At 43.8% G+C, this 13,535-nt stretch overlaps 1 protein-coding gene across 6 annotated transcripts; it reads left to right on the top strand.

The window, feature by feature from the left end:
- The first annotated feature begins 6,269 nt into the window (after nt 1-6,269).
- TMEM216 (transmembrane protein 216) lies at nt 6,270-11,111 on the top strand. Of its 6 annotated transcripts, none has more exons than XM_012778308.3 (5): nt 6,270-6,349; nt 6,941-7,042; nt 7,553-7,645; nt 10,047-10,248; nt 10,539-11,111. In XM_012778308.3, the coding sequence occupies exons 1-5, from the start codon at nt 6,337-6,339 to the stop codon at nt 10,552-10,554; spliced, it is 426 nt and encodes a 141-aa protein (XP_012633762.1). In that variant the 5' UTR covers nt 6,270-6,336; the 3' UTR covers nt 10,555-11,111. The 6 variants fall into 6 exon arrangements, with proteins under 6 accessions (XP_012633762.1, XP_012633765.1, XP_075857950.1 ...); XM_012778311.2 differs by having other exon boundaries at nt 6,270-6,363; XM_076001835.1 differs by lacking the exon at nt 6,941-7,042 and adding an exon at nt 6,806-6,940 and having other exon boundaries at nt 6,282-6,349.
- Nucleotides 11,112-13,535: the final 2,424 nt, after the last annotated feature.

Here is a 13,535-nt window from a genome sequence, read left to right as displayed (position 1 = left end):
CTCTCCACACACACACAAAAAAATCTTCAAGTGCAGATAACTTCACTGATGAATTCTGTCAAACATTTAAGAAAAAAATAATATTAGGCCGGGCGCTGTGGCTCACGCCTGTAATCCTAGCTCTTGGGAGGCCGAGGCGGGCGGATTGCTCAAGGTCAGGAGTTCAAAACCAGCCTGAGCAAGAGCGAGACCCCGTCTCTACTATAAATAGAAAGAAACTAATTGGCCAACTGATATATATATAAAAAATTAGCCGGGCATGGGGGCGCATGCCTGTAGTCCCAGCTACCCGGGAGGCTGAGGCAGAAGGATCACTCGAGCCCAGGAGTTTGAGGTTGCTGTGAGCTAGGCTGACGCCACGGCACTCACTCTAGCCTGGGCAACAAAGCGAGACTCTGTCTCAAAAAAAAAAAAAAAAAAAAGAAATAATATTAATCCAACACAAACTTTTGCAGAAAATAGGAGGTATATTTCTCAACTCAAGCCATTTTATGATACCAAAACAGAGAAATCATATGGAAAGAAGACTGTGGTCCAATATCCCTTATGAACATAGATGCAAAAATTCTTAAAATGTTAGCAAACTGAGTCCAGACATACAGAAAAAGGATAATACACCATGACCAAGTAGCATTTAATCCCAGGAATGTATGATTTAACATCTAAAAATTAATGTGTGAAATTCACCAAATCAATAAAATAAAGGAGAAAAAATATTTGATTGTTCCATAGGCCTAGCTGTGACAAAATTCAACGCCCATTCATGATAAAAATTCTTTGCAAACTTAGAAGGAAACTTCCTCTACCCAATAAAGGGCATCTATAAAATACCTATAATTAACATCATACTCAATGGTGAAAGACTGAATATTTTTTAAGATCAGGGGAAAAGACCCAGATAATGCTTATCATACTTCTATCAACATTATTCTAGATGGCCTAGCCAGAGGAATAAGAGAAAGAAAAAAGAAATAAAAGGCATACAGACTTGGAAGAAGTAAAACTGCCTTTATTTGAAAATGATTTAAAAATCCTAAAGAAGCTATAAAAAGGCAATTATTAATAGCACTGATAAATTACTTTATCAAGGGCACAAGATTCAAACATGTCTCTATCATGTAGAGGGGAATTTACAGCCTTAAAATACTCATGTTAGAAAAGAATGGCCAGGCGCATTGGCTCACGCCTGTAATCCTAGCACTCTGGGAGGCCGAGGCGGGCAGATTGCTCCAGGTCAGGAGTTTGAAACCAGCCTGAGCAAGAGTGAGACCCCATCTCTACTATAAATAGAAAGAAATTAATTGGCCAACTAATATATATAGAAAAAATTAGCCGGGCATGGTGGTACATGCCTGTAGTCCCAGCAACTGGGGAGGCTGAGGCAGGAGGATTGCTTGAACCCAGGAGTTTGAGGTTGCTGTGAGCTAAGCTGATGCCACGGCACTCACTCTAGCCTGGGCAACAAAGTGAGACTCTGTCTCAAAAAAAAAAAAAAAAAAGGCCGGGTGCAGTGGCTCATGTCTATAATCCTAGCACTCTGGGAGGGCGAGGCGGGAGGATCACTTGAGGTCAGGAGTTCCAGACCAGCCTGACCAAGAGGAAGACCCTGTCTCTACTAAAAATAGTAAAAATTAGCTGGGTATGGTGGTGCACAGCTATAGTCCCAGCTACTCGGAAGGCTGAGGCAAGAGGATCACTTGAGCCCAGGAGTTTGAGGTTGCTGTGAGCTAGGCTGACGCCAGGGCACTCTATCTAGCCTGGGCAACAGAGTGAGACTCTGTTTTAAGAAAAAAGAAGAACAACAAAGGCTAGAAAAAGGTATGATTGAAGTTTCCATTTCAAAAAGTACACCAAGTGAAACATAAAGAAGAAGGAAGGAAATGATGAGGTGCAGAAATCTATAAAACAGAAAACAAATATAAAGTGAAAAAAGTCAAAAGCTGTTTTTTAAAACATTAAGGAAAGTGATAAACACCTATCATAACTACTCAAGGAAAAAAAGAAAACTATCAGGAAGGAAAAGGGATATCACTGTAGATTCTACAGGCATTAAAAAAATATGAGGAGGCTGGGCGTGGTGGCTCACGCCTGTAATCCTAGCTCTCTGGGAGGCCGAAGTGGGCGGATCATTTGAGTTCAGGAGTTCCGAAACCAACTTGAGCAAGAGTGAGACCGGGTCTCTACTATAAATAGAAAGAAATTAATTGGCCAACTAATATATATAGAAAAAATTAGCCGGGCATGGTGGCACATGCCTGTAGTCCCAGCTACTGGGGAGGCTGAGGCAGAAGGATTGCTTGAGCCAGGAGATTGAGGTTGCTGTGAGCTAGGCTGACGCCATGGCACTCACTCTAGCCTGGGCAACAAAGTGAGACTCTGTCTCAAAAAAAAAAAAAATATGAGGAATGTTATGAAAAACTTCACACCAACACATTTGGAAATGTATACAAAATGAGAAAATCTGTGAAAAACAAATTTATCCAAAGATTACTTAAGAAGCAGAAAATCTGAAGGGTCTTATATATATTAAAGGAATTTCCCCGATAACTGATGTCTGTGATTATAAAACCTATGTGAAACTTGAAAAAAAAAAGGAATTTATCTATTTTAAACTTTTCTACACAGAAAATTTCAGGTTTAGATAGCTTTCTCCATCAGTGAATTCTTCCAAGTATTTAAAGAAGAAATGTTACCTAAATGTTACACAATCTCTTCCAGAAATAGCAAAAGAAGAAACTCTTCTTACTTCATTTTATGAAGCCAACTTAACCAAGCTGATACCCAACTTGACAAGATCCTTCCAAGAAAGTATAATCACAGACCAATCTTTCTCATGAACATATGTAAAAACCTGAACAAAATTAGCAAATAAAATCCAGTGACATATAAAACGGATAATGTATCTGTGTCAAGGATCCCCAAGACCACACCCAGGTTTGATGATTTGCTGTGAGGACTCACAGGACTCAGCATACAGTTGTACACACAGCTGTGATTCATTACAGTGAAAGAATACAAAGCAAGGTCAACAAGGGGAAAAGGACATGGGGTGAAGTTCAGAGGAAACCAGGGGCAAACTTCCAAGAGTCCTCTCCCAATGTACTCACATAAGACATGCTTCATTCCTCCAGCAACGAGTTCTGATAACATGTGAAATGCTGTCAGCCAGGCACAGTGGCTCACGCCTGTAATCCTAGCACTCTGGGAGGTCGAGGGGGGAGAATCACTTGAGGTCAGGAGTTGCGGACCAGTCTGAGCAAGAATGAGACTGTGTCTCTACAAAAACTAGAAAAATTAGCTGGGCATAGTGGTGAGTGCCTGTAGTCCCGCTACTCGGGAGGCTGATGCAGGAGAATCACTTCAGCCCAAGAATTTAAGGTTGCAGTGAGCTATGATGATGTCACTGCACTCTAGCCAGTGTGACAGAGCAAGACTCTGTCTCAAGCAAAAGTAGGGGGAAAAAAACTGATCACACAGGCACCCTCTGCCTAGCATGTACCAAAATTACAGACTCCCAGAAGGAAACTGGGTGTTCAATATAAGCCACACTGTACAAACAGTTTAGGTACAGTGAGCAACTGTGGATTGGTGGGAGTCCTTCCAAAATTATTCTAAGTTCCCTGATGCCAACCAAGGGCCAACCTTGCAAGTAGGCCTTTCTAAGGATGGCAGTCTCAGGCCTGCTATGTCAACTTTTTCTGTACAGTATCATAAGCAAATAGGTGTATTTCCAGGAATGAATATAATTCATCATATTAGTAGAATAAAGGGCAAAAATCATATGGTCATTTTGATAGATGCAGAGAAAGCACTTAATAAAATATATCATAAGCTTTTCAGCAAACTAGGAAAATAAGAGAATTTGTTAATCTCATAAAAAGTATCTGCAAAAAAAATCTATAACACATTAACGGTGAAATACTGAACACTTCTTCCTGAGCTTAGGAATGATACAAGAATATCCATTATGACCATTTCTATTCAACATTATACTGAAAGTCCTAGGCAGTGCAATATGGTAAGAAAAAGAAATTGAAGGCCGGGCGCGGTGGCTCACGCCTGTAATCCTAGCTCTTGGGAGGCCGAGGCGGGCGGATTGCTCAAGGTCAGGAGTTCAAAACCAGCCTGAGCAAGAGCGAGACCCCGTCTCTACTATAAATAGAAAGAAATTAATTGGCCAACTGATATATATATATATATTAAAAAAAAAGTAGCCGGGCATGGTGGCGCATGCCTGTAGTCCCAGCTACTCGGGAGGCTGAGGCAGGAGGATCGCTTGAGCCCAGGAGATTGAGGTTGCTGTGAGCTAGGCTGACGCCACGGCACTCACTCTAGCCTGGGCAACAAAGCGAGACTCTGTCTCAAAAAAAAAAAAAAAAAAAAAAAAAGAAAAAGAAATTGAAGTTACAGGGTAGGGATTGAGAAGGAAGGAGTAAAAATATCTTTATTTGCTGATGATGTGATTACGTGTATAAAGAGCCAAAAGAATCTACAAAAGCCTATTAGAAATAATCTATTTAGCAAGGTCACTGGATGTTGGGACAGAGAGTTGGCCATGTGTCCTAAGCATCCCTGCATGTTTTTACTGACTGTGCCAAACCCAAAGGCCTGACAGTTCCCTGACAGTGAGCACATAGGTAATTAAGTAGTCTAACATGACCATGGTGTGACTATCGTGTAATTTCTTCCTCCCCAGTGGAAGGGGCCTACCTTTATTTGATGCTTGCTAAAAAAGGTGCTGAGCCCTTGGCCCTGGGTTCCTCAGCTGTGGTATAACCCATTGCACGTGCCACCATCTGGGCTCATTTTGTCACTCATAGGACTTGAGGGTAGGGGAACGAGGCTACCATGCCAATGTTCTGGCTGTTTGCTGTGCTGTGAGTAATTCAGTCTCACTGTCTACTTTTGGCATCTGTGGAGTTGTGGCATACTCTGACAAGGGTCAGTAAAGTTTTTCTCAAAGTTTTTCAGTAAGGCCATGGGCCACATGGTCTCTGTTGCAACTACTCAATCAACTTCACCATATAGCATGAAAGCAGCAATAAACAATATGTAAATGAGTGGGCATGGCAATGTTTTTCCCCAAACTTTATTTACAAAAACAAGCAGTTGGCCCACCTTCCTTCCATCTTAGGCTTGGAGCAGGAACTTTTTTTTTTTTTTACATTTATTTTAAGAAAGAGTAGTAAATATTTTGCCTCCTATGAAATTCCCTAAGGAAAATAAACACTTCATCAACGAAAGATCAGAGCAGGAACTTGTCTTGAGGCATTAGACAATGCCTCATGTCTAGTAGACAATGGAGATGGGGTTGCAGAATCCGAATCCCTTTCCACCTTCCCCTCCTTGCTCTGCGCTTTGCTAGACTGACCCTAAAGAAATGAATTTAAGGATTTCCTTGTTCTCCTGCTTGCAGTTAAATTCTGCCAAAGGGAGGAGCAGAGAGCAGACAAGAGGGAGGCGGTGGAGGTCAGGCAGGTATCTGTCCACCAGCTGCCGGTAGGAGGCCTTCTACACACCCACTGCTCCGTCCAGGCTCAGCGAGTTGCCTTTCTGCCCCATTCCATCCCAACTAGCCAGGGGTGCAGCACTTTCCTTAAAGGTGTCACTCTCCTCAAATTACCTGGTTTGAGCGTCCCATCTGTCTCCCTGCTTTATTTACCCTGACTGACAGTGGGCTAACAGCCAAGTCCGCCTTTCAAAACCCCATTCATTTTGCATTCCCCTGCCGTGCAGCAACAGGCTTTTACTGCTGCAAATTTACAGGCCATCTCTTGGAAACTCCCTTCAGCCTCTACCTGGGAGTACTGTACTTCGTCCTCTCAACTCCCACTGCACTTTATGGGTCACTTTAGGGGTCATCTTCCCTCGTTCTTATTTGTCGGAAAGGTGGCTCTATTTCCGACTCATTTTGGTCTCTACCTGGTGCTAAACCCCACCAGGCATTTGCAAAGAACCATTTCTCATTTTTAGAGGAAAAGAGAATTGTGGGAGTAGAGCCTATGTGCGAATCCTCTGATCACACGGCCATAACCGGTCACTTCTGCCCACCGCCCTGTAACTCGGGGGCGGGGGAAGCCCAAGAGCTGCCCCTGCCCCGGGGTCCTGCGGACGACGGCTTCGTGGGTGGTCACCGTTCACCCCTAGGTTGGGAGAAAGGACTTTCGAACCAAAGCCACTAGTTGTCCGCCCGAGATCGCCCCCGCCCGCTGACCATAGAGTGCCACAGGCTGGCAGAAGGGCCACAGCCCGCGCCGCTCCGTCTCCGCTTCCGGCAGCGCCTCGCTGCTCCGGGAGCGGCTGGTGCCGCGTACGCAGTTTCCATGGGGACTGAAGATGGCGGCGCCAGGTGAGATTCCCGAGGTGTGTGAGTCGCTGGCCCTTCTCCCTTCCGTACCCCCTGCCCCGTTCTGTACCAGAGCTCGACCTCAACCCTCCATCCTTGAATGTTAGGGACATCGCTCCTCCCTTGCCCAAAGAGGGGTTTCGCAGCCCCGCCCACCCTGGGCGCCTGAAGGTCTCAAGGTGCGGGTCTTAAGTATCCCCAAATCCTTGTCTGGGCCTATTCTAGGCTGGCATCGAATGGGCCAGTGCTGGTTTCTGTGCCCCAGTTTTCCCTCCTAGACAGTGACGGGGTTGGTTGGATCTTTGAGGACCCTTTCAGCTGTGATGTCCTCTAAGTTCCCGCTTGACTTTCACCCCTGAATCCGAAAGAGTCGAGTTTGACGGCGATTCCTGGGAAAGAAGGGGAGTGAAGGAAGCCTCCTTCGCGCCCACCCCCTTAACCCCCCCACCTCATTATCAGCAATCAGAAGTGCCCTACCAAGTGGCTCGTCCCACTAGCTGTGACCTCGTGTTTTCTCCAAGTTAAGACACCGAACAAGGAACAGAGTTTGAGTCGCCCTCCCGCCCATCCGCTTCTGTATGCTCATCTTTTCAGGTAAAAGATTGTCCTCAACCCCCTTGGAAATCCTGTTCTTTCTAAACGGGTGGTATTATGCTACCTATTTCCTGCTGGAGCTCTTCATATTTCTATATAAAGGTAAGGCTTGGGGCTTGGCGACCCCTGCCCCAACATTGTTTCCCCACTTCAGCCCAGAGCCAGCTCCCTCCAAGAACCTTCTTATTTTTCCTTCTTTTCTGCCCTCTGCAGTTCTTTTTCACTGTGAGGCAGAAGTCTCTTCATCAGGTGGCTTCCATCCTGACTCTTCCTCCATCACTTCTCTTTGCTGAACCCCAAGTTAAGCCCATTGGTGACACTCAGGAACTCTTTGATGATGTCCTGGGTACCCATGTACATCCAATCATTTATTTTGAAGAGTGGAGTCCCCACAGACTTTTAGAGTTCAGAGTGAAATGTCAGGATAATGAGCCTGCCTCTAACAGATGTACTTGCGTTATGAGTGAATGTATCCTGCAGCTGTAATAATGCTCTGATCTCACTAACTAGTTCATGGAAAGCTGAGACTGATGTCCTCTTTATTCCCAAGTGTGGCAGTTCTCCTGGTTGCTGTTGTATGTTGTTTGCAAACTCTGGCTTTTGTATTGGCAGGTCTCCTGCTACCATATCCAACGGCCAACCTAGTACTGGATGTGGTGATGCTCCTCCTTTATCTTGGAATTGAAGTAATTCGACTGTTTTTTGGTGAGTGTTGTCCAGAGAGCATTTCCATTCCTTATGAGATGAGTTGGTATCTGTAACTTGATTAACAAGAAAAGTACATAATCTAGGTTCACTATCAGAGATTGGGTCTGGTGGTATATCCCATTACTTGCTATCTTAAGTTTCAAGTTGCTGCTTTGTATTTTGGGTCAAGATTTACTTGATTGTTGCTTTGTAGTGCTAGAGGTGGGCAATAGCCTGGGATATTAAAGGATTCCTTCCCAATAGTGTCATTGCTACAAGAATGCATAGTTCCTCCCACTGGTTTGCTGGGAGAATAGATTCAGTTGCAACTCCATGTCCAGGGCCAGCAGTGGATGCCTGCACAAATTAGCACTAACATCCCTTCTACTTCTCTGACATTTCTGTAGGATGGGTTTTATATCCCCTGAAATACAGAGCAAACTCCTTATTAGTTAGAATATCTCATCCCTGAAAACAATGTTAAAGCACAAACTGAGGAAAAATATACTTGCAACACATTTACGAAGGCTCACATAAATCACTAAGGAAAAGACAAAGTAATTTTAAAAATTGGTAAGGGACACTAATAGGCAGGTCACATGATAATTACAGAGAACCAATAAACTCGACAAGATGCCCAAACTCACTAGTAAAAAGCAAATTCTGACCGGGCATCATGTTATACCTGTAATCCTAACACTTTGGGAGACTGCACAGGAGAATCGCTTGAGGCTAGAAGTTCAAGGCCAGCCTGAACAAGAATGAGACCCTGTCTTTTAAATAAATAAATAAGTAAAAAGCAAATTGAAACAAGGTAATATTTTTCACCTATCAGATTTGCAAAGATAAAAATATTTACAATTCTAAACAGGAGCACTGCAGGAAAAAAAAATAAAATAATTTACAATACCCAGTATTAGAGAGGGTGTGGGGAACAGGTTATTTATATGCTTCTGTGGAAATATAAATTAGTACAACCATTTGGATAATAGTTACTACCATGTAAATTTTTTTTTTTAAGGCAAGCACGAAAATGAGGTTTATTGAGGAGAGAAAGCTTGGATTATAGGGCAAGAGCAAGATATAGGTTTACAGAGCATGATACATATGCCACAGATGACAACCGGACCCATTGTCACAGCAAAGGGTGAGCAAAAGAAGGGCAGGAAAAAAAAATAAGTACTATGTAAAATTTGTACTTTTAGCCCTAACAATTTCACTTCTAAAACTGGATTGAAAAAACACATACTTCCACAGATATGCAAAGATAGCTGTATGAAGATGTTTATTGCCACAAGTTTTATAATATCAAAACACTAGAAACAACCTAAACATCTGTATTATACAGGGTTAAATAAATTATGGTATTGATCCAATAGAGTCTACATAACCATTAAAAATGAATTAAGGCCGGGCATTAATTCATTGCCTGTGGCTCTCGCCTGTAATCCTAGCACTCTGGGAGGCCGAGGCAGATGGATTGCTTGAGGTCAGGAGTTCGAAACCAGTCTGAGCAAGAAAGAGCGAGACCCTGTCTCTACAATAAATAGAAAGAAAATTAATTGGCCAAATAATAATTATAGAAAAAATTAGCCAGGCATGGTGGCACATTAGTCCCAGCTACTCAGGAGGCTGAGGTAGGAGGATTGCTTGAGCCCGGGAGTTTGAGGTTGCTGTGAGCTAGGCTAATGCACTCACTCTATCCTGGGCAACAAAGTGAGACTCTGTCTCAAAAAAAAATAAAAATGAATTAAGGGCTGGGCATGGTGGCTACTTAGGAGGCTGAGGCAGGAGGATCACTTGAGCCCAGGAATTTGAGGTTGCTGTGAGGGAGGCTAACGCCACAACACTCTAGCCCAGGCAACAGAGTAAGACTCTGTTTCAAAAAAAAAAAAAAAGAATTAAGGTAGTTATATGTTTGGAAAAATGTGGGAAAAAATGAGTTGTAAAACAGTATATAGAATATGATTCTATTTTTACAATAAACAGTAATATGTGAGTATACATATATAAAAAAATCTGAAACAATATACAACATTCAGTAATAATAACAATTCAGAGGGTGGGGACATGGAGGCCTTTTACTTTCTGTAGTCTCTACAATCATTTTCTATATTAGTTGAAAAGTTATCAATGATTATATATTATTTTTATAATTAGAATTTTTTTTCCTAATATCATTTGTCCCTTGAGTAGCAGCCAGGCTGGAAGCAGGACCTCTGGAATAAATGACTCCAGTCTTGTAACTTTCCCAAAGCCTCAAATTTTTAGTACAGTGGGACCTCACTTCCACATCTGCACATCCCCATTCAGGATCATTTTTCTCTGCCCCACCAGCCCATCACATCTCACCCATCTTTCCCTTGTGGCCAGGGAAAGCAGACCACTTGGAGGTGACTCCATGGGCTGTGTCTGACAGGTACAAAGGGAAACCTCTGCCAGCAAAAGATGTCACTTGGTATTAGCATGGCTTTGACCTTCCCATCTGCCATGATGGCCTCCTATTACCTGCTGCTGCAGACCTACGTGCTCCGCCTGGAAGCCATCATGAACGGCATCTTGCTCTTCTTCTGTGGCTCAGAGCTGCTACTTGAGGTGCTCACCCTGGCCGCTTTCTCCAGGTACTGCTGCTGAGGGACCATTTCCCTTCACCAGAGGGTTGGGTTCCCTTCCCAGGGAGGGATTCATTGTTCTTCTGAAGCCTGAGGGATCTAGAAACCTTTTTTCTAGAGGGGGAAAGGAGTGTCTGTGGGACTGCCTTTTCCATTTAGGGTAGGCAGAAAATTTCCCACTTAGGGAAGATATTCTCCTTGTTCTTTGGGGCCAAGAGGTTTGGAATATAGAACAGTCCAGGCCAGCTGCTCTTGTTCACTGGTCTTTTAACATTTTCTTTCTTTCTTTCTGCCATCAGTATGGACAGGATTTGAAGTACAAAAATTTCAGCCAGCAGCCCATCGGGCAGACACCACACATACTTCTGGTACTTCAGTCACACCAGTGAGAATTGGTGGGTCAAGTTGTCCTGGGAAAGGTTGTGCAGCACAGACATTTGGGCAACCAACCTAGCATAAGGCCAGTGGGCACCATCTTCTAAACCAGGACCATCAGCCCAAGAGACTCTTCTGCACTCCAGTATAGGGAGGGGCAAGGCTATCCCCATCCTGGCCCTTCTCAGAACCAATTCCCTGCTGACCTCCAGTTCACCTCTTTGATCGTCGTGGCTAGAACATCTTGTGTGGACCATCTAGGCTCCTTGGGCTTCCAGCAGGACTTGAGCCACATGACCCCTGTATGTGCTGTGCCATACTTGTCCTGCATGAGCACGGAGAGCCTCGTGTTGGTGGGCTCCCAGAGTGATGCAAAAGCCTCGCACCGCATTCCTCAAGGAGACTGAGCTCCAGAACTTTTTTAGTAGCTCATAGTGCTATTTTTCTATTCTCATCATGAAACAAACATTATTTTATAATAAATATGTATTTTCTGTTGTGGGGGTTGCAGCCTTTTCCTTATGGCACCTGTCCCTCGAATTTCATCCACTTCAAGAGAGGGTAGAGATTCTAGGCTGTGCCTCGTGGTACATTGTGGACACAAAGGCTGAGATGACCAAAGACTTTTTCCCCCAAGTTGCAACCTGAATTAGGCCCTAAAGGCACTGCTGTGCTCTTATCTTCTTCAGTTCTGTCATCCTGACAGATTGCTTATGTGCCCCACTTGTGCCCCTGAGTCAGCATCTTGTGTCATTCTTCTTACAGATAATTGTCGGTTCCTTTCTAGGGTGGGTTATGTGTACCTGGAAGAAGCATATTCTAAACTTACCAAAATTTTGATGCTTTTTTTTTGGTCATTTATTTTAAAATTTTGAGTTAACATAAAAGGAACACATACTTTTTTTTTTAAGCTGAGGACCATCACTTTAGATGAGTGTATCAGTTCTTTCTCCAAGTAACCATCTTTAAAATTGTTCATCTTCCTTGGTAGTGGCCATGCAAGAAGCCACCAGGAGCCATGCGAGAATCCACTTTAGGAAACCTTGAGGCCCTTCTCTCTGCTCTCAGATGAACCATAGAATATCTACTCTTACTCAAAGTAAAATGTAACTGACCATTAAGTATTCTGTGCTGGTTTTTAACTTGGCTTATTTCCTGTGATCAGGCTCATTCTCATCCTGTGAGGGCCTGCACTGTCCAAAGCACTGATGCTTTTCTTATTTTCTATCCCTCTGTGCCCTTGGCTCCCAGTTGCCCTTGAGATGTACCGAAAAACTATAGTAGACAGGTCTAATCAACTATGAAATTGTAACAAAAAATCCAATAGGAACTGGACTGATTTTCCAATCACAAATCCTACTAACACAAATTTTTTGCTGCTTCTCTCACCGCTGCTTTGTCTAGCCCAGCTTTGAAGAAATCACTGGTATCAAACTCGAGAGGAGCCCATTCTCTATGGCCTCCCTAGTTCATTTAGAGGTTCAGTGGTTAAGGTACTCTTCCAGCAACACAGATCAATGAATGGAAGGCTCAGTTGGATGTTTAGAAGTGGCTTATAAAACTCACGTTAGAATACGAAGGGACTTACATTAGTGATCAACTAAGTCCAACCCCCCACTTTGCAGGCTTAGAGGTAAGGAAGTAACATAGCCAGCACCACACAACTGGTTATTAACAGGTGGCACTAGAAGCCTTGCCTTAGGAGTCTCAGTCTGGATCAGGTAAATTCCATTGCTCAACAGTTGCCAATTGAGGATGAGGATAACGGTTGAAAATGCAGCTATGTCCAGGTACAATGGCTCATACCTATAATCCCGGCACTTTGGGAGTCTGAGGCAGGAGGATTGCTTGAGCCCAGGAATTCGAGGTTGCAGTGAGCTACGATTGCAACACTGTACTCTAGCTGGGGTGACAGAGCAAGACCCAGTCTTAAAAAAAAAAAAGAAAATGCGGCTATGATTAGGAAGTCCTCTCATTTACTTCATAGTTATGTGGAAGTTTAGTGCATTGTGCCTCTGGTGGGTTGCTCCCTGAGTTCGTTCTTCCTGAGGCTTGTATTTCAGGAAGCCACTTGTTGGAGTCACATGTGTAGACGCAGTTAGTCACACCAGAGTAGAACATCATACAACAGAAATGGAGGCAGTGGAGGATAGGAATCAGTGTAGTCTTTCAGGGTTAATGTGGCCAGAGGCTGTGCTCACTAGGGTCAAGGAAAGCTACTACAGCCCATGTAGACCGGAGGCACCAACATTCTGGGACGGGAGAGGGCTGAGCAAAGGAGCAGGCCCTGGTCACAAGCTGGTATAGGCTACTCACACTCATGGCTAGAACCAGCAAGTGACTGTAGTGGCCACCTCTATGAGCTGAGGCCTGCCCAAGTTTATGAACCATTTAGGACACACAGATTCAGGTTTCTAGCTCCATACCACAGCAGCAACTCATAGGAGACTAATAGTCATCCGGTGCCTGGCAGAACATATTTAATCCATGTAATGATCCTATGAGGCAGAAGGAAATCACCTCAGAAAGTCATGGGTGTCCAAGGGGCATTTAGCTTAGAAATAAAGAGTTGGGATTTGAACCTAGAGTAACCTAAGTTCTTTCCCTTTCTACACCACCATGGTACCTCCTGGATGAAAACTGAATGTATTTACATCTCTAAGCTAGTAGTCCTCATGGTTTAGTTTACATAAGTCACCTGGGGTATAAAAAGCAGACTCAGACCTTAAACAGAGACTGATGCGGCCCAGGAACAGGCCCGTTAGCACACATGGCAGATAAATGAAGTGCAGGTGACTATGGAACACAACTTGAGAACACTGGTTTACATTCTGACAGGCACTCCAACTATTTTTCCCCCTCCTTTTAAGTTTCACATAATCATAGACCCTCTAGGGCATTTCCCCTCTCCTAAGTTATTT

The sequence above is a fragment of the Microcebus murinus genome, chromosome 4 (assembly GCF_040939455.1).
Source record: "Microcebus murinus isolate Inina chromosome 4, M.murinus_Inina_mat1.0, whole genome shotgun sequence".
Classification (NCBI taxonomy): domain Eukaryota; kingdom Metazoa; phylum Chordata; class Mammalia; order Primates; family Cheirogaleidae; genus Microcebus; species Microcebus murinus.
This window is presented reverse-complemented; position numbering and strand designations above follow the sequence as displayed.

Bases quoted from the DNA above. Each gene is read 5' to 3' on its own strand.
- TMEM216 (XM_012778306.3), top strand. From the start codon at position 6,925: ATGCTCATCTTTTCAGGTAAAAGATTGTCCTCAACCCCCTTGGAAATC. The intron at 7,043-7,552 runs GTAAGGCTTGGG...TTGTATTGGCAG, and splicing joins CTTCATATTTCTATATAAAG to GTCTCCTGCTACCATATCCA. The intron at 7,646-10,046 runs GTGAGTGTTGTC...TGTGTCTGACAG, and splicing joins AGTAATTCGACTGTTTTTTG to GTACAAAGGGAAACCTCTGC.